At 41.9% G+C, this 21,323-nt stretch overlaps 1 protein-coding gene across 1 annotated transcript; it reads right to left on the bottom strand.

Annotated features, from left to right (window-relative positions):
- Positions 1-2,916: 2,916 nt before the first annotated feature.
- Positions 2,917-21,144, bottom strand: HSD17B3 (hydroxysteroid 17-beta dehydrogenase 3). The gene is made up of 11 exons (XM_044446595.1): positions 20,991-21,144; positions 18,253-18,299; positions 16,556-16,631; positions 15,793-15,900; positions 14,677-14,744; positions 13,110-13,145; positions 11,658-11,692; positions 10,201-10,282; positions 8,940-9,005; positions 5,288-5,434; positions 2,917-3,515 (listed from the first exon to the last, which is right to left on the bottom strand). The coding sequence occupies exons 1-11, from the start codon at positions 21,142-21,144 to the stop codon at positions 3,405-3,407; spliced, it is 930 nt and encodes a 309-aa protein (XP_044302530.1). The 3' UTR covers positions 2,917-3,404.
- Between the last annotated feature and the right edge of the window lie 179 nt (positions 21,145-21,323).

The raw sequence follows: 21,323 nt of genomic DNA, 5'->3' as shown, positions 1-21,323 counted from the left end.
GGACAAACAGAGCTTGTTGTGCCCAAAGTAAGTTCTATCTCCTCTCATTAAAGGTGAATGAATAACAAAAACCCCTTCTGTTCCCTTAAGACTGGGAAAGTTGTGGAAGGTCTTAATTATTTAAGAAGAACTTAAGAGGATACTGGATCGTTCTGAGAAAACTAAGTAGGAGAACTAGAGACTCGCTTTTCAATCTGTAGCTCTGTAGCCATATTTAATGAGGAGGGACTTGGCTCATATCGAGTAGGTGCTTCACCTGCAGAAGGTCCAGGGCATTGCAGTTCCCACTTCCATCTGAAAGCATCTTCCATGTGCACAGGCGTATGGGAGTCCTGCTTGAGGCAGCTTTCCCTGCCTGGTACACTCCAGATGTTTGGGACTACAGCTCCCAGCATCCCTTACCATGGGCCATCCTGCATAGAGCTGATGAGAACCGGCAGCCAAAACCTATAGATGGCACCAGAGAAGGGCTGCCACAGAGCACCACTGCCCAGTAGAGCAGACAGAGCTGGGCCAGATGGACTCTATACGTTCCAACATGCAGAGGGTGAGGGTGAGGGTTAGACATCATCTTAGCTGGTGGGCAGGGGAACAACAAAGGTTTCCAAACACACCTGCAGACCAGCTGTGGACCAGCTGCAACCTGCACTACGAACGTCTAGGGTATCCAGGGCAGTGCACTGATTCATTTATCAGGGAAATGTGCTTGGGCAAGTTCCCAAGTGATCTCCCCGCAACCCAGCTTGACCAGACACGTTAGGCTCTGCACGTTTCTCCTCAGCCCCACCTATCTGTGCTTTAGACAGCAGTTGGTTCATATGACCAGATGCTCTTTTACACATACATGCACATACACAGAGAGATGGCAGAGACAGAGATTCATCACCTACTATACAGATTGTGAGAAAGGACTAGGCTATAGCAGGAAGGGAGGAGTTGAATTGTAGCCTGGATTTAGGAATATGAAGCAATAGTGCCCTCTCGTGGATTCTTACTTTGTTCTTTCTTTTTCTTTTTAAAGACTATTGTCAAGGCATTTAAATTAATTGCCTACAATGCAGCAATGGCCCAGAAAACTGTGCTTTGAGACACTGGAAATGCAGAATAGGCTGGTGACCTTTTTCTATTGAACCGGTGTAAATTTGTCATAAAGTCACACAGTGCAATTAGACAGAAACTGTAGGAAAGAAGTGAATTCGGTCAGATATACAGAAGCAAAGAATATATGTTCCATAAGATCTTGTTTAAGTGGCTTTTGGCACAAATAAAGGCTTTTTGTGCCCAAAGTAAGGTGCCAGCTGCTGAGCAGGTATGAAAGTGATGTTTCCTATCACTTAAGACGAATGAACAGTGAAAATCCCTTCTGTCTCCTTAACACTTGGAAAAGCGGTGCCCAGTTTCACAGCACTATGCAACAGGGTCGCTCTCGGCTCAGTCCCAGCCAGTGTTGAGCAGAAGGGGCCACCTGCTGGCCCATCAGTGAAGAGGCTGTAGGTGAAATGTTTCCATCCTTTATAGGGTAAATGACCGCAGACAAAAAGATGATGCAGAAGAAAAATGGTCCATTCCGGTTGCCCACTTTTTCCAACATTTGCTGCCTGATGCAATTATTTTCTTGTTAAATTATGATTCCTTTACTCAGAATGCAGAATAAGGGGTAGATCATGAAGTATGGCCTAGCTCATAATTTCAGCCTCTTCTGATGAGGTTTCCAGTCTTAGAGGTTTCACAGGAAGCACCGTTTATCAAACCCTAACCCTAGGCTGAGCTTTGAAGCTAACCCTAAAATAGTGGTGAAATACCTCGGATAGCAACGGCTCTTTAAAAAATGAGATTCCTGAATTTTTTTGATCCAGCTCACACTTTCAGCCTCTTCTGAGGAGGTTTCTGGCCTTAGAGGCTTCACAGGAAGCACCATTTTTGAAACACTAACCCTAGGCTGACCTTTAGCCTAAGCAAATGGAGAGGTGAAATACTTAGGATTGCAACAGCTTTTCAAAAAGTGAGATTCCTGGATTTTTTTTTTTTTTGGCCCAGCTCATATTTTCAGCCTCTTCTGATTCTGGAATCTCACTTTTTTAAAAAATCATTGAGATGCAAGGTATTTCATCTCTATTTTAGGGGTAGTGTCAATGGTTAGCTGAATAGCACCGCCCCCATACTTAGTCAATACGGGCCCAGTCCCACAATGTATGTACATAATCAAGCCACATCCACCTTGAATCTACTACTTTAAACCAGAGGTGGGTATCTTCATGGGGACAGGGGGCATTGTAACCACTCCCCCCTTAATGAATTGCACTTTGTGGGATGCCACATACTCATGCACACCTCAGAGGTCTGCTGCTGAAATGCAACACACCACAGCATGCTATGTGAGTCAAACCGTGCTTGAAAATGAAGTGCATTTGATCCTGTTGATTTTCTGTAGCAGAAAAACTCATGGAAGTGGCAGGGTCTAGGTTAGGGGCAGCAAAGACAGCATTCGCACTGTATGCTGTATGTTGTCCACCCTTGGTTTAAAGATTCAAAAAAGTAACACAAAGGAAAACAAAAAACAAGGGTATATGTATTTAGTAAAGATGAATTTATTAATTAACCTGAGATACATTAATGCAATAGGTTATAGGTTGGATGCCATACAATTCTGCTCTAGCAAAGCAACCTCAGCTGCATTATAGATTCAGCTTTTTCAAAACCTTCAAGGAGGATTGAATTTGAATTTTCACATATGTATTAAATAGCAGTGAAAAACTAATGTTTTTAAATCAAGGGGAAAAGGTTCTGTTATGGAACTACTCTAATTTGCAAAATGTCTTGAGCTTGACGTTAATTTCCAATATCCTTCTTAAATGTATTCTACTATCTTAGGATTTTTCATGATATTCTGATCCATATTTTGTCAGGGAATTAAAATGTCTAACAGTCTAATAGATCTCAGCCTCTACTACCCTTTTTAGTTCATACAATTTTTAATACAAGGATTTATAACAGAAGCTTAAAAGAGGCAGCCTTCTAAAATGATACTTACTGCAACATGTGCAAGAACTTTGTAAAAAAGAGAATGTATGTTTCCTGATTCAGAATTATTTAATTTTGCCCACGTGCAAATTTAATCAATGAAGTAATTGATTAAAACAATACCCTTCAAAATCATGCTTCAATCATGTCATGAAAACCAACATTAAATGTGAAAATCAGTACTGTGAAAATAACATCATTTAAAAATATGTACCAGCTGTAAAGTCAGGCTCCAGAAAAGACAACACAGAACCAGATAAATTTAATAAAGGATTTTGAAGGTCTCCTCAAACTCATATTTAAAGGTTTTCAATCAATCAAAATCATTGCTGGCTTAATTCATACCAGACTGCATTCCACTGGTGTTCCGGAAGGGATCTTTATCAGGCGCATTTTGAAGACTTTTTCACAGAAGGTGAAATCATGTCTATTATTCTGTCTTGGACTCTTGGATTCTCGAAGACCCACAAAGGAATGCACTGTCTCAGCAGTGCCTTTAAAAAGGATACAAAAGAGGAAGAAAAGCTCGTTAAGAACTTGCATATGTGGTCAGATTTTATAACACTGATGAAACATGGTGTGCTCTTTGGCAAGATACATTTTGGGTGCCTGTCTCCCACTGTATTGCCAAGTAAAGCTGCCCAATATCTAAGCCTAGTCAGGTTACTTTGGTACCTGAGGCAGGAAAGCAGCCATCCCTCTTCCTGGCTTAACAACAAAAGGAAAGAACCACCCCTCTCATGACACACAGTATCAGGTGCTTCTGGCAGCTACCCGATTCACTTAGATGGGTTCTCCACCTTTATAGTGTTGCAGTGAGAAAGAGAAGTGCCCTTTCACATCTCCATTGCCAAGCACAGAGGATCCATCCCTCTTGTATGCAGAAGGAGGGAGAGAGGGGACTAATATACTGGCAATGCAGGCTCCTTGCCTTTCTGGGCATTCAGGACAGGCAAGGAACATAGGAAGCTGCCTTATACCAGACTAGACTCTCCATCCGTCTAGCATGGTCTGTTCTGGAGCAGCTGCTTAGGGAAGACTCCCCAAACTTTTTGGGTTGGTGGTTGAATCTGAAATTTTGTGAGAATGTTATTTATTTATTTATTTATTTATTTGCATGCATGCATGCATTTATAGGCCACCTATAATTGCTGAGGCCTTCTGAGGTGGCTTACAATGCATAGAGTGACTGTCATGGGGTGGGCTTGCCCATTCATAAAATAGCTGGAAAAGGGGAGGTCACAAAGCACTCATTTCTCCAAAGGCAGAGATTAAAAGAAAAGTAAGTTCCCCAAGAACAAAAGTACAGGACCTGAGCTCCAAACCACAAAACCACTCTTCTGCACCAAGGTAAAGATGGTGCTAGAGAGTAGCATTTTGATTTGAAGCATGGCATCCTATTTTAAACTAATAATTTAAAGCCTATTAATAAAATAAATAAAATAAAATAAATTCAGAGGAGGTAGCAGAAAAAGCACCTATAGACACTATGTTGGAACCCTGGGATCTCATGCAGTGGCCTTTCTAAACATCTGCTACCCAAAGGCCCTCTCTGGCTGGAGATGCCAGTAACAAAACCCAGGATCATCTGCCAGCCAAGTCTGTGCTCTGCCACTGAAGGATGGTCCTTCTCCAGTTCTCCATCACTAGGCTGGCATCTTCAGATAGCTAAAAGACTGACTTCACCCCACTGGAAAGACAATCAGGGACCTCCCATGATGTAGCGTAATGGAGACTTGACCACACTGTCAACATTTGAGATGGTATATAGATTCCTTCTATAAATGCAATATAATTTGGACAAATGGTCTGATTTTGTTAGCATTTATGAATAGTTCTTAGAAATCTGTATTTTCATATGTCTGCCCTATAATTGGTATATTCAAATCTATGTGGCCACCTCTCTTTTCTGTTGTCAAAATGTTACTTTAAAAATAAGCAAGAGTGTTCTCAGCCTTCCAGTGCAGGCTCACAACCAATCACATCATGAAGATCTCAGCTTTCCCTCAATATGGTACAGCAGAATCCATAATATCTGCTTCTGTAACTTGATGTAGTAATTTGTGTACAAATACAAGAACAGACAGTGCACTCCTATCTTCTTTAAGGGACTAGTCCCATTAAACATAGTAGGACTTCTAGATAGACTTGAGTAAGCTTGAGTTGGGCAACATTTCCGACAAACATTAAACAATATCCTCAAAAGGATGGTGATATAAAGCCCTAATAACCTCTCTCATCAGATCAAAGATTGCAAGAGAATTACCAATATTTCATGGGCTAAGCATCCAAAGGTTGTATCGCCAAACTTGACATACTCCAGTGACTCTCTACAAAATTCTTCTGCTGATTTGATGGTTAGACTGGGCTTTCTCATGTACATTTGAGTTGCAACAGCAAAAGGAGTCACTCCCTGAAATGAGAGAGAAAATAATAGCCACAATCGCCTCACTTTGCTGAATGCTTTGTCACTTACAGCAGGGTTCTACAGTACGAATTGGAAAAACAGTAGTTGCTAGGATGTTGTAAAGCAAGAGTGTGGAAACCCTTTCAGCTTGACAGCAAAATTCCATTTTGCATTCCATTTCACAATTCTGCAATGAGCATGGCAGAAGCCAAAGGAGCAAGGTCAAAAATGCAAGTCCCTTTAAGCTGAACACTCTTACAGCAGAGAGCATTGCAACATGCTAAAATTGGAGGAAAGCCGGAAAAACACCATAGTATTGGTGGTCAGGAGCAATGAGCGTGGCCATCTGGGGTTCCTGATGGGCTGCATTTGACCCTTTGGGCCTGAGATTCTGCCCCATCCCCAGCATAAAATACAGAGTTGGACAGGAATTTGTCAGGGTGGGGGCAAAGCTGTGATTGTTGTTTGTTTACATACTGCACACTGCTATGACACATCTGCACATCCTTTCTGGGTATACTTAGCTGCCTACCATCACATGCCATGATATTTAGAAGCTGTCAAAAGTGGCAGAGGATCCTGGCCATCTGACCCCACTAGTGCAGAATAGTGATATATTCAAGCATCATGCAAGAGCCATGATGATTTTTGTATTAAGGTTGAACAAGTAGTATAGTGAATTTTCATCGTGTCCAAAAGCCAGGATAGTTTACATATGGTCTCATCTTGTACTAGCTAGAAAAAGCACCAGAGATACTTGTTTTGCCGCTGTCTTCCCAGTTGATGTAATTTAGATAAAGGCTGCCTTATTTATTTATTAACACATTTCTATGTCGCCCCATTCGCCGAAGCCTCGGGGCGGCTCACAACATAAAATAAAATACAAAAATAACAATATAAAAATAACAATATAAAATAAATAACAATCTAAAAGAAGTCGCCCTGGCCAGATAAATAAGCAAATACTGTTAACAATTAAAATGATGCTTAAATAAAAAGGTTATTTTTTTATTTAGCTGCAAAAAACAAGACTGTTTACCGAAGCAGTTTCATCTCAACCCATACCACCCCTCATCCACCATGTTGTCTTCCAGGAAGGAAGATTAGCTCTTGGCTTACTGACAACCTCCGAAACAGTGGGCGAGGAGACCTCTAAAACATCAATAGCTTGTTGGCCTGTGCATTGGCTTCCAGCCCAGACCAGCATTCCAACATGTCAAGATCACCTTGAATTCTCTTTCTGTCTTCCAGGGTATTAGTTATCTCAAAACTGATAAGCATTCCCTGCACTTTCTCATCCAAATCATTAATAAAAATGTGGAAGAGCGCTGGGCCCAGGACTGAACCCTGTGGTACCCCACCTGTTACCTCTCCTCAGGTTGAGAAGGTGCCACTGATGAGCACTCTTTGATTCTGATTCTATAACAAACTCTGGATCCACCTGATAGTTGTTCCATCTAGCCCACTTTTACCCAGCCCACTATGGCTAATCAGGATACTATCGGGCACTTTGTCAAAATCTTTGCTGAAGTCAAGATAGATTATGTTCACAACATTCTCACAGCCTACAAGGGAGGTTATCCAATCAAAATCCTGGTTATCCTGACTTCTAGTAATCACTGCATTATTTTCAAAGTGTTTGCAGACCAACTGCTTTATAATCTGCTCCAAAATGTTCCCAGGGACTGATGTCAGACTGACTGACTGGTTCCCAGGTTTTTCTTTTTTTCACTTCTTGACGATGGGGACAACATTAGCCCTTCTCCAGTAATCTGGCACTTCCCGCGCCATCCCTGATTTCTCAAAGATAGTAGACAGTGGTTCTGAGACGTCTTCCACCAGCTCCTTTATGATGGAGTTCTAAGGTAAAGATCATCTAGTCCTGGAGCTTTGAACTTATTCAACCCGATAAAAGATCCTTGGACTATCAGTCTTGGGCTGCCATCATGCTCCTTTACCTTGTACTTCCCCTTTGGGATAAGACTGAGCCAAGGTAGGAAGTGAGTGCTTCTGCCTTTTCTTTGTCACAATTTTATCATCCACATTGAGTAGTTGAATCCCAATTTCTTTCCTGTGTCTTTTACTGTGAACATATCTGAAGAAGGCTTTTTACTTGCTTTTAGCATTGCTTACTAACCTCAATTAACTCCTACCTTTAGCCTTCCTGACTCGATCCCTGCAATTCTGTGCTACTTGCCTGTATTCTTCCTTTGTAGTTTGGCCTTCCTTCCACTTCCTATATGTGTCCTTGCCACATGGGGTTCTTCTTTTGTCTTCTACCTGTTTTTCTTGTTGAAATTGTTTCTAATTGTGCCTTTAGAATTTCATAACTTAAAAATTCCCACCCATTTTGGTCCTGTTTTCTCATTATAGTCACTTGCCTATCATTGTTCTGAGCTTCAGAGTATGTGTTTGGCTACACTTTGCTTTTACTTCCTTTAGAATCAAGAATTCAAGTATGGTATGGCCACTTTCTTTCAGGGTTCTGTAGCTGCCAGTTTGTCCACTAGGTCTATCCTGTTGGTTAGAATCAAGCCAAGGACAAGCCAAGTTCCTCCAGTTACTTCCTCCAGTTTCTCTTGAAGGAAGTTATTAGCAACATATGTTAGGAATCTTGTGGAAGAGCTGTGCTTGGCAGAATTTGTCTCCTAACAGATATTGGGGAAATTGAAGTACCCATAATGATGACATCATGTCTTTTTGAAAAAGTGGCAATTTGCTTTTCAGAAGTTTCATCCTTGTCTTTTCCTTGACTAGTGGTTGGTAAAAGACCCCAACCACTGTTATCCTTTTATTCCTTGCGCCATTTATATTAATCCAGATGTTGTTGATGGGGCCACTAAGCTCATCCTCCTGTATTTCTGTGCAGAGATATGTCTCTTTAACATATAAGGCAACTCCTTCTCCCTTTCCATTACTTCTGCTTTCCTAGAACAGGTTATATCCTTCAATGGCTGAATTCCAGTCATGGGAGTCATCCCACCAAGTTTTAGTTATACCTATCCAATTAAATTCACTGTCCTGTATTAAGCGTTCAAGTTCATGCCATTTGTTTCCTGTGTCCTGGGCATTAGTATAGAGACATCAGATGCCATGTGCTTCATACTCTAGCTTTCTTCCTGCATTTTTGGAAGATTATTATGAGACACTGTTAGAGCTGCTCTCTATTGCAGTGCATAAGCTTTTTTCTGTTGCTTCATCCAGATGTACTTCTCCCTCCCCTGTAGGTTTCAGTTTAAAGCCTCCTGATAACTTCTTTATGCTATGGCCAAACACATTCTTTCCTGTCCCTGTAAGGTGCAAGCCATTCCTTTTCAGTAGTCCATCTTCCAGAAAGAGTAGCTTGTGGTCCCACCTTCACAGCCAGGCATTCATCTGGAGTATTTTTCTTTCTTTGCCTATTCCTCTCCCAAGAACTGGAAGGATTAAAGAGAAAACTATCTGGTGAACAGAAACTGATAATCTATTCAGTAAATTATGCTGATTGCAATACAAAATAAAAATATATCACCTGTATAATGATTCCTTTTGGTTTATACTCCATTTGAAGTGCTCTTGAAAACGTGTATACAAAAGCCTAGACAGACATATATATGAGAAGAAAATAACAATCACTGCATACATTTTTTCTTCACTTAATTACTGAAATGATAGATTGCATCTAGGACCCCCCTTTTAGAAATCTGTGATCTTTCCTTCCTATCATCACCCCACTACAGAGTGCAGGTACACAGAATTGCCCACAGTTGTCCAGTGAATCCAGATATAGAGCCCCTTCAGGCATTCAAGATGAAGCATGAAGGGTGAGAATGTGTGTGTGTGCGTGTATGAATCGCACATTATCTCTACCCTCAACACCTCCATCTCTATATAGTGAGGTCCGGACAAGCACACAAGGTGTACAAAGGTATGAAGTCTATCAGTGGGCTGGGCTTGGCCAGGGGAGCTAAGACTCAGTTCCGTGCTCTCTTTGAAGAACTGTCTCATGCAAGACGAAGAAAGCTCAGAAGGAAGATGGGCTGTTGCCATTAATGGGTGCCCATCAGCACTCAGCACCTGAACAGCAAGAGTGAGTAGGAATGTATGGTTTTTATTTACACGCCATAGGTTCCTCCAGGGAAAGCTGGGAACTGTAGAATCCATACTGGTGATGACATCAGCCAGGGGTGAGGCCATGTATCATATGGAATGCTGGCCATCTATATTTATTTTGACATCAGTGCCATTCAGTCAAGTGGAGTTTGTGTGTGTTTGGGATTGTAGTTCTACCAGGCAGGAAAGAGAAAATCTAAGATGGAGTGCCATCTCCTCTGCCCAGGTTTAATTCATTTTTGGGAAATAGTTTCCATCCCACAGATACCAGCTGGAGGGACATAAACTATGCAAACTCCCCAGCTGGCATTCTTTCTTCCTGTTCCAAGACTATGTGGAGGGGCTTCGAATCCTGCATATTCACAGCATTTGGTGGAACACCTCCATTCTGTGCTCTCAGACACTAAAGCTGCAGGATTGGAGAAGCATGGATAGCAGGCACCAGCTGCAGCCCTTTCCACAGCCTTGTGGTAGATGTATATAAGGTTGGCCCTCTCTCTACCAGATAGACATCTCTCTCCATCCTTGAAGGGAAGATCTTGAAAACATGATGGTCCCTAGGACATCCCCTCAGCAAACACAGGAATGTAGCCTAGGCCCCTAAAGCCAATGTAATTTTAGTCTCATAAACCCAGAAGTATATACATAAAGCTTGCAACGCAAAGAAACAAAAATCTTACTTTAGAGGCAGAATAGATGGCAAAAAGTGGACAAGGAAAAGTACCAACAGCAGAAGAGATGTTCAGAATCAGACCCTTTTGTCTGAAGAATGAAAAACAAAAAAATACAGTAAATTAGCTTTTATCTTACCTGCAGTAAAACATCCAGGACTTTTCATTCAATGCCAACCAAACTACAGATGACACATTATGAACCATGTTAGTCTCCCCATTTAAAATAAATAATAGCAGATGGGGTAGACTTTTATTTCACTGTGACTGCTATAGATTTGAGAAGACGTTCATGGCAGTCCACTTGGACTGTAGGGGAAGAAAAGATTTAACCTCCCATCCTTGCATGGTGTGATGCTGAGAAACTGGTAAAGTGGGCTGCATCTGCTCTACATTTTTATTTGCCTGAAAAAACTGGTATTGTTCCTTCCAGTGCATGTAGTTCCACATGTAGTTTGGCCCTCAAGGTTGTTGTGTTTTTTTTTAAACACTGTAAGTGCACATTTATGTCCCAATTTTGTGCACACATCTCTCATGACAGCACTTTAACTGTGACGCAAGGGCAAGAGAGAAGTTGTACTGCTGGTAATGTAGAGACTGAGCCTCTCTCGTGTTCATTAGGTATGTGTTGCTTCTGCAATTGCAGACCAGAGCCCCACTGTACGAATGCCATGCCTCCTATTGGATCCCGCATGTGACCTTCTTCCCTTGCCCACGCTTGCTGCTTGCATATGTTCCACGGGGCAATCCTGCCCCTGTCTCCTCCAGGTGCAAGCCCAGCCAGGTTCACTGGGACACACTGCCAGAGAGGTACACAGAGGGCTTTGGTCTCTTTTTAATTTTGCTCTAATGTTAAGATTTTCACAGTCATTTGGAGGTCATGCACTCTCCCACAGCAAAACACCTGAGTACACATCCAGTTAGGTTTTGGAAAAAGGGAGGGAAGCACATAGCTTTCAGTTGAGGGTCATCAAACCTCTACCAGCTTGAGGGCTGAACTTCATTTTGGAGATGCTCCTGGGTGGCATTCCAGGGGTTGGGCAGGGCCCAAACTACCAGAAATGCCACCCAGTGTTTCCTCAAAGCTCTTACTGCCAGTAAGGAAACCTTAGACTTTTTAGACATTGGCTTTGTCTGCAGCCATGCTGGGTGGAGTAGGAGCTCTGAGCTGGAACAGAACACAGGCAAGACTTACACTTAAGCAGACCAGCCATCCCTGCCTGCCTGCTCACATGTTAAAGTTATCAGAGCCACTGGCCTTCTGCACAGAGCAGTGCCAAAGTTCAGAGCCTGGCATTTACATCCATCTGGGATTGTGTATTCTTTGGAATGATTGTGCGCTGAGTGTCCTTCATTGCAATAAGTCACCCAACTGTATTACGTTAATGCAAAGCTCAACAACATTGCAAAGCTACTTTAAAAACGGGTGAAAACAAACTAGAACTAGAAGGTAAGGAAGAACTTACCTCGGGATCATCTGTTCCAAAATTATCCGTGTTATCTAAAACACACACACACACACACACACAGTTAGAAATGTAAGATGGAGCCTGTCTGAGACAATTACATCATAGAATTGTAGAGTTGAAAGGGGCCTTGGAGGACATCTCATCCAACTCCTTGCTCAGTGCAGACAGCTTGCAGCTCTAGCAACCCTGAGAGATGCCTGTCCATTCTCCACTTAGCCAAGGAGGACCCATTAGTGATTCAAAAGGGCTATTGATATTCAAAGCTGCTTCAACATCATCCCCCTGCATGATGGAGGAAGCTGCCTCTACTGCACAGGTGGGAAGGCAGCACATAATGAGAGGAGCAGAAACATGAAGGAATGACCTAGCACTGTGTTGCATGACTACACCACCAGTAGTTAGAATAGTTGGACTGAGACTCTGGAGATTTGGGGTCTAGGCACCACTCAGCCATGAAGGAGTAGAAATTACCTATTTTGTTTATCACAGCACTTTTTCCTCTTGCAAGAAAAAAACCTTTTTTGCAAAATTCCTTTTGCAAAGCTCTTGCCCTCTCCATTTTATCCTCACAACAATCTTGTGAGGTAGTTTGGCTACACATCAGTGTCTGGCCCACAAAGACTAAAACCAAAACACATGAGCAGGAAGCATTGGGCATACGTGAAATGGAAGGAAATCAGGAAGACCCAATTAGCTGGGTGAAGAAGGTAGCTGGCTCTATAATTAGGGAGAATGAGGCAGCAGTATCAAGAGGCGGCTGCTGGGGGAATGGGGAACAGAGGATCGGCACCGGGGGTCATGGCTGGGGTGTGCTGGGTGGCCTGTTCTTCCTCCATATGCTTCCTGATGCCTTCAGCTGTGGTGAAAGACACCATCCTCTCAACAGAGTGGAAGCTTAAGCTGCCAGTCCTATCAGCCTCTGTTGAATGAAGCGGGTGCGGCATCTTATCCTTCACCTCAGAGAGAAAAATATCTTGTGGCCTGCATTAGAGAACTTCCGTGATTGTGCAGATTAGTTCTTTCCACCTCTTATGATAAGCCTTGCTCTTATCAGATGCTCCCTTCTTTTATTTATCCCAGGGAAGCTAGAAATTTCTTAAGAAAGGAATTCTTAACTAAGAGAACTCAAGTCTTTTATCTCTGTTGCCTGGGTAAAGTTTCTAAAAAGATATATATTTCTTTCAAATGTTATCCTCCCTCCCTTCCTCCCTCCCTCCCTTCCAGAAAATGTATAGGATGTGTATAGGCCTACAGAAAGTCTAATTCAAGGCAATTTTGAAAAGCCGCTTGCTCCAAGATCTTTCCAATGAATAGATAACAACACTATAATCAGAAAGAACATTTTGTAAGAAAAAGGTATTTGACCATACATTACTTATTTATGACATCCTCCACACAAATGAAATGCTGCTCTTTCCAACACAGGATTAGCTTGTATGTGGTACATACCTTGGTGAGAGACAAGATGTTGCAGTTGAGGATGGCCTGTCAGGAATAATAAACAGGTTACACAGGAGGTTTGGTGATCTGGTGAAGACAAGTTATCCAGAAGTGATTTCCAAAAGGAAACACTTAAAGTTGGCAAATTTTGCCACCTGAGTAAGGTGGCACTTAGGGTATACCAAAAAATGGGATAATGATGTGCATGTGCTAATTTATATGTATAGATATGAGTTCAATGGGACTTATTCCCAGTAAGTGCAGAGGGATGCAACCTTAGGTTGCTTTTCTGGTTATTTCCATCCCATTGTAAAACTGGACATTATAAGTAAATTCTTCTATATCCTTCCTTCAAGTTTACAGGATTTTCTGTGGCATTTAGGAAGAAATTCCCACATGGAAGGGTCCTAACAGTCAAAAGACACTCTGTAGTTATTCCATTCTCTCCTTAATGGAAGAACTGATGGAAGAAGCAGTAGGAAAACATGGGAGGGTTTTAAGTGGAGAAAGGTTCTGTATGGCAGTGGTTTTCAACCTTTCCTTTACCAGAGACCCCCTTTAAATACCTTTTGTGGCTGCAGACCACCAAGACTTAAGATTTAAAGCACTAGACTGCAGCAAATATTTATTTCAATTTTCTCATGAAGGGCCTTCACATTTGGAGGGAAGCAGAAATAAGTTAATCTGTTAATGCACACACTCCTATTATAATATCTTTATTGCAATGATTCCATATGAATTTCAAAGAGTAGTATCAACATTCTTTTCACTCAGATGGCCCATTTTATGGTATTTTGACATGCTAATTCATAGCCAATTTATATATCTGATTGTTTTTAATTGAGACAACAGGTTTAAAAAAACCAAGTTTTACAAAACAAGCATGGAAAATTTTGTTCTATTTTTCAAAATCTATAGATTTTGTTCTAATTCCCAGTCCCTCTTGCTTTCATTCATTCACCCATTTGTTCATTCAGATTTAACTGCAAAAAACATAACATTTCTTCACGGCTCTGGAGACCCCCTGTGATGGCATCGCGTCCCCCCCAGGGGTCCGCAGACCTCAGGTTGAGAACCACTGCTATATGTGCTCCTGCAGAAATCTGTGAATTAAGCTGGCAAGCTGCACAATAAAGGCATTCTAGAAGCTGCCATTGTCAATTTGGGTTTTTAAAAATATTTTTGGAATATGATTGTGAGGGAAATGGAAGAAGGTATAAGGAATTTGACTGGCTTCAAAGTATAGGGCAATTAAATTTGTGGAAATCTTGTGTTCCAATCAAAAGAATCTTCATCAAAATAAATTCAGGCTGCAATGAATTGAATGCTTTATTTCAAAACAGGGGTGGAGGACTTTTGCCCCTCCAAATGTTTTGGCCTACAATTTCCATCAGCCAGCATGCAAATGGTAAAGGATGATGGGAATCAGATCTGGAGATCCACATGTTGCCCAGGCAACCTGTCTATTTGAAGAGAGATATTAGTTGTCTCTATTCTGTATGAAGGGGGGTGGGGGTTGTTGGCTTTAGCGACTGCATCCATCCATGAACACATACCATCACAACATGGTCCTTACCTGATCATTGTCTGGCATATTAAGAAAACGGCATGGAAGTTTGTCAGGAAGCATCCCCACATTGTTGACTAAAAAAAGGAAGCACAGTTAGTGGAATCACACAGCTGGATGGTACAACTGCCTAAGCTGGGTACAATCCTGCTCATGCATAATAAGGTTTAATTAACCTATAATTTTCTATATCATGTCTCAGGTGCAGGATGCTTCCAATATCAATATTCAACCTCCAATCAACCTAATTGCTCTGTAACATGCAAACTAAGATACTTTGGCTTGTTCATGGGTTAAACAACCCACAGTGAACCTACCATTAGTTCTCATATCATCTTTGGGTGTTTAAGAGCCCAAAGTGTCTGGGTTTGCATTCCAGGGAGCTGCCAATAAGCAAAGAGATTGCAGGATGCATAACGAAATTGGAAATGGCTCACACCAAGCACTTGTCATAGCAAACAGGAGTAACTAAACCCCCAATTTTCCATCATTATGTGTGAACAGGCCAAATGAATCCCAGACTACTGAGCCTGCCTGGTAGCACCTCGTACATTCCACATGCAAAAGCAGGACTGGATCAGCAAGTTGAATTTTATGACAACATTGGTGATAGAAGAGTACCCTTCTGTTGTCACTTGGGCAGAGAGCAGAGAAGACTTTTCATTCCGGTCTTCATGACATGATATTGTCACTTTCAAGAAGTTCAGCCTGGCATCTGACATAAAGATGAGCAGAAGGGCTTGCATCTTTTGCTGAGCTGAAAGCACTGAGCAAGCCGTCTTGGATCTCTTTCAAATCATTTTGTGAGAACCCTGTAAGAACTCTGCACACCCACTGTACCCGGTCTCTCAAGGAAAAAGAGACTTAAATCACTCACTGAAACCACTTAGAACTAAACACCTTCAATTAGCCACCTGTTTTGCTGCTTGTAATGATAGGAGACATTCTCAAATGCTTGGCATCGTTTTCACCTTCAAAGATTGTCTCACACATTTTACCCATTCATAATTATGGCTTTCTAAACCATTACAACAATTTCTAAACTCATATATACAGAAACAAGACATTTCTCATGCTGATTTGAAATTAACTCTAGGACATCAAAATAACTCTTCAATAGCTTACCCAAAACACCAATTTCTAATCCTTGGAGACTTTCTTTGATATCATCATATATGTCTGTTCGGGTAAAGTCAGTTTGAATTATTTTTGTTTTTCTTCCTGTAGTCTCTTCTGCATTTGGAAGAGAAGATATGAGATTGCTGTGCTCTAAAATGCCAGAACAATAATGCATAACTGCATAGAGGCAGCATGTTAGCTTATGCCAGAACACCTCTTACACCTCTTACAGCTCTTACATTTGATCATGCAGATTTCGAAACAGCTCACAATTCAGACAATTCCTAGTAAACATGCAGCGGGAAGTGACTCCTGTATACCTCTGCATTAGAGATACGCAGTTAAACATTAGGGTGTTCATTGGAAGGCAAACTCAGTTTGAAACAAATTCAGTTCTTTTGTTAAACATAAATCCTCTCCCTTTTGCCAGCAACATACTTCATTGTTAGATATAGAGGACACTTTCCTAGCAAAGATGAATCAGGAAAGTGGCAAACTTCAGATAGCAAGTGTTTTGTTTTTTGTTTTTCCTCCCAGCAAGGCTATCACCCAAGGAAAGAAAATGTGCTGATTCATAACATGAATTTTGCAATGCAATCTGAAACAGCCATCCCCCACCCGAATGGGTGCAGAAAGCTTGGCTGGGATTGGAGCCTCAGCCACCCTTCCCCAACCTGAAGTCCTCTGGCTGTGTTGGACTGTAACTGCCATCATCCCACCCGTCCCCCAGGCAGCATGGGAAGAAAGCTTTCCCTCTGGAGAGACTTACCAATGCCAGAGGCTACCTTCTGCAATTTTTCGAGTGTTCTGCTTATCAAAACAATATTTAGTCCTCGTTTGGCCAGCTACAAAAGCAAGTGTTAAGCATATCAGTATTTCAGAACTGAGCAGGCAATGATGTGATGGAGCATTTTCAGTGTGAAGTTCACTGCACTTTAGCGGGACTGCCCACCCTGCGTTAGTTTAAGTCCTGGTGGCCCCCTGTTCTGCTGCTTGCTGCATTTGTCTTGATAGCAGCGCGTATGTGGAATGCCGGCACGACATTGCAAAGCAAAGCAACCGGAACGGAGGAGCGCAGGTTCGCTCAAGGTCCTGAGATGCAACAGCGGGAGGAGGCCGAGATTAGCTCAAGGGCAGACTCTGCATTGTGCCAGAAAGATCCTGGGGATGGCATGGGCATACAGCAAGCAGGAGGGGCCGCTGAGAAGGAGGACCTCCAGACACAGGCCAGCCCCCTACTTCAGGGCTGAGCCCCACGGCTCGGTGCCAGCAAGAGGCAAGAGGCCCAGTTAGAAGAGCAGAGGGTGGAAAGGAAGTGTGCCTGCTTTCAGAGAGCGACCTCCTCAGGGATTGGGGCACAAGCACATCCGTAAGGAAAGTTCTGGGAGGTAATCACTAGACTGGGGTCAACAAACCGCTCTGGGCACACTCTGGATGACTTGTACTGGATAAGATAAACAGATTGAGGCTGGTGTTTGGTCAAGGGAGGTACCTTGGCTCATGAGATAAAGTGCTACAAGGCTCCAGTATTTTAAAAAAATTATGCACTGTTTGGGTAATAAGATAAACAAGCCGTGAAGATTTCTCATGTGGAAGCTCTGCATGTGTTCTGCTCATAGGAACACACCCAAGACAAATTTCCACCAGATCCTCATGTGTGTCTACTCAGAAGCGAATCCTACTGTGTTCAGTGGGACTTGCTTGCAGGGACTGCCGCCTTCAACAACCTGCTGCAGGGCTGGGCAGATGTCAAGCTGGGCTTGTGGGATCTAATACAGAGGCTGGTAGTTCCCATGTCAGTGCTGTGATGCATCCATTCTGGGTTGCACCTCTTGCTGAACGTCTTGCTAAAATGCATTCAGCACCATGGAGGACCCCTTGAAAGTTCAAACTTTAACCACAGTGGATGTGCTGCCTCACTGGCACTGAAGTCACCCGTCCTACTGCATTTTTATTAGACCCCTGGAGGCCCACCAACCCAATCCAGGTGCCCAACACAGACTGAGCAGGACAATAATTGCTAAGAATTAAGAACAGGGTGCCTCTGAGCAGGAAAAAGAACTTTTCACATGCACAACGTCCTGTTTCCCTGCCACAAGCATTTTTTTCCACAGCTGAGGGGGCGGGGGGACGGTGCTGCACAGTGCTGTACCAAGGTGGATATAAACGATATTGTTGCCATTCTTAGATTGGTGTCAGAAAACCTTGCCAATTCTACTGAAAACGACCTAGAAACCTCCCAGGTAGATACAAAGAAGCTCCAATATCAGGCTGCAAGGTTATGCAAAATACTCTGAATACTTTAAAGTACAATATGCATAGAATAACAAAATCATAGATTCATGGAATAGTAGAGTTGGAAGGACTCATGAAGGCCATCAGGTCCAACCACCTGCTGTTGCAGAACACCAATTTACACCATCCCACTCAGATAGTAAGTTAAGTAATGTTGCACATTTATCCTACCTCAAAGGCATAGGCCCTTCCAATGCCATCTCCTGCTCCAGTGATCACTAAAAATGAAAAGACAAGTAAGATCTTTAGCTGCCGTGTTCTTTCATATATTTTAAACACCTTGATTCCTTGTGGCCTTTTTATATCCCAGTTTCCATTGTCAAGGTATGTAGAAAAGCTTCTAGCACTGAGCAGTGGGGATAACACGAAGTGATCTAACCCAGAAAATGGAACACAGGAAAATATACTATGGCGCTGTTAACATGTTACAAGATGCTGTTCTTGGAGTAAATATACCTAAATCAATGTGACTTGGGTTTCTTTGGATGGGTGAAGTCCCCATTGTTTCCACAGATTTCTTACCTACCAGGGTAGACAGAAATGATTATTTTTAATGGACCTGTCTCTTAAGTCAGGTGAAGCTGAACAACTGCCTGTTAACCATTTTCAAGGATCGGGGAGAAATTATGGGGAAAGAGCAGTGTCACGTTACACTGAGCTTGGATTTAAGGCAAATTAACTGAGGGAAGTTCATGGAAGGAAAGGTTCTCGTGACTCACACACACTTTCCACGCACCCGTCTACCTAGCCACAGAGCCAGATCCATGTTGTCCAGGAGGCCACCCTTGGCCAGGGGGGCTCTTCAGGTGGTGTAGGGCATGGGAAACTTTTCTTCGTTAAACTTGCTTAGGTGAACTTGTCTTGGGAGGCAAGTCCTTTTTAAAAAAAATCATCGATTTATGATTGCCTTGATGTGCGTGTGGAGGGAAAAGTCCTAGGTTGACTTAAACACATTTATTTAAGAATGTGAATTCTTAAAATGTGTGATCCTGTATGTATCTACTCAGTAGGAAGTGCTACTCTCACAAAGACTTAGAATCCAAGCAGTGTTTTCCTATTCTTTTTAAATAAAAGTTTACTTTTCATTTAGTTTCAATTATACTAAGTGTATCCTTAAAAGACTACAACCACTCCAAAGCTAACAACTTAAGATCTGCATTTCATATAAATAAGTTTGACTAAGTTTATAGATTAAATCTTTTTAAATCTAATCTACTGCTTTTATGACCCGCTGGAAAGAGAGCACGCTGCAGCGGTTGGACTCGGACTTGGGGGACCTGAGTTCTCATCTCTATTTAGCAAAAGGGACTCACTGGGTAACTTTGGGCCATCCACTGACTCCCAGCCTAGCCTACCTCACAGGGATGTTGTGAGGAGCATCTGGTAAAGTGCCTTGGGTCCATTGCAAGGTGAAAAGGTTGAGGTATAAATGTAACCAAAAACAGACACATCAAACTGCTGGATAAGCTATTTTGTGATGTAAACAAGAACTACTGCTGGGAAGTTGGAGGAGATGCGCCTATGTAATGTACACAGTGATGATGCACACCAAAAAGGAGCTTTCTAATTTACAACCTCAGGCCAAATGCACCAGGGGAAAAGGGGAGCCTGTATGGCACCCTCTGGGCAAGTTTGTGCTATTTTAAAAAGTGACTGCATTTTAGGAGGGCTTGAAGTAAAAACAAATGAAGCCACATTTTATCTTAGTTAGGGCTTAACCCTATGCTGCTTTACTCAAAAGTGAATGGCAGTGAGTTCAATGAGACTTTGACTCCAATTAAGTACAAAGTTCTACTTTATGGCACCACATTATGCATTTTTACCCAGAATCATGTGTATTTGAAATCATGCTATATTTGAAAGGGCTTATTCTCAAGCCTCTGCAGGACTGGAGCCTGATTGCTTCAAATCTATTTCATTTCAGTATGTTTTCTTTGTCTCTCCAGTGTTGGTATTTATCAGCTATCTTTGAACTGGCTTTCTTTCAAGAGGCTATGAGATGGCTTTAAGCTTAAAGATAACCTAGATGTAATTTTAAGTGAATAAATATGTTGATAAAAGTAGTTCGTTTTTTATACAGTCCAACACCCAAAGCTCTCTGGGTAGTTCACAAAACACATTTAAAAACTAATAAAAGCTGTATTATTTTAAAATATTAGAAATATCATTAAAATTTACAATACAAAATTTAAAACCATATATTAAACAGGTGTGTGTGTATATATCTCTTTTTTAAAATGAGAAAGCCTACGCTGTAGAGAAATGTATTTCTGTTATAGAAAAAGTCTTGAAAGAATTGCACCAATTCTGTGTACCCTCACTAAGCAGAAAGCCCATCAGGCTAATAGGAATTTGCATCAAAGTAAATAATTATTCTTGGGACTGTGCTGCAGGGTAAACTAACTACAAACAATTTCAAAAACGTACTTGAATGGGAGAGGGAAACCCAAGAAAACAACGTTACTTGTTACGTTGTTTTGCAAGATACAGCATTTGCAACTATATTCAATTTTTAAAAATCACAAGTTAATGCTGACCATCACAACACCAGTGACGAGTTATGTTTCCATTTTATCTTCTCAGCAATACTAGCTTTGAACAATCTTTGAACAAAACCTAAAAAGTAAAGAGTTAGGTATCTTTTACAATTAAAGAAGTAGTATTATTGAATTAATGCACTAGCCATGCATGGTAGGAACATAAACAGGGTGCTGTATACCAACAGGACATTGGTGATCAGTTTCAGTAATCTTTCCACAGGCAGGCAGCCTCTCCAGGGGTTCAAACAGGGTTTTTTCCCCCAGCCCTATCAAGACTCCGCTATACAAAGCAGACAAAGCAAACGGTCCGTCATTCTACAACACAGCACAGCACATCATAGCAATACAAAAGTAAGTAAGTTCCTTTACCTGCCCATTCTCCCATTGACTGGAAAAAAGACTTAGGCAAAGTACTGCATATATGTGGCAGGAAATACTTCAAAAATTGGATGCATTTCACCAGAAAAATAAGACAAACGATGCCACCAAGGAGAGTAAGCAGCCATGGCTGGAAGTCACCCATGATGAATAGAGGCAGTGAGCTCAGAGATGGTATGGGCACTATCTCACTGCTGATGGACTGCTACTTTTGAGTTCTGGCAAAGTCTCCAAACAAATGTAAAGTGGCATGTCTAATCATAAACTTTTGAGTAATGTGATTTTTTTCGCCACTGAGTGGACAAAGAGTTTTAGGAGAATGAT

The sequence above is a fragment of the Varanus komodoensis genome, unplaced genomic scaffold, assembly GCF_004798865.1.
Source record: "Varanus komodoensis strain SLA01 unplaced genomic scaffold, ASM479886v1 scaffold5, whole genome shotgun sequence".
Classification (NCBI taxonomy): Eukaryota; Metazoa; Chordata; class Lepidosauria; order Squamata; family Varanidae; genus Varanus; species Varanus komodoensis.
The sequence above is the reverse complement of the archived record's forward strand: the minus strand, read 5'-3'. Positions and strand labels throughout refer to the sequence as shown.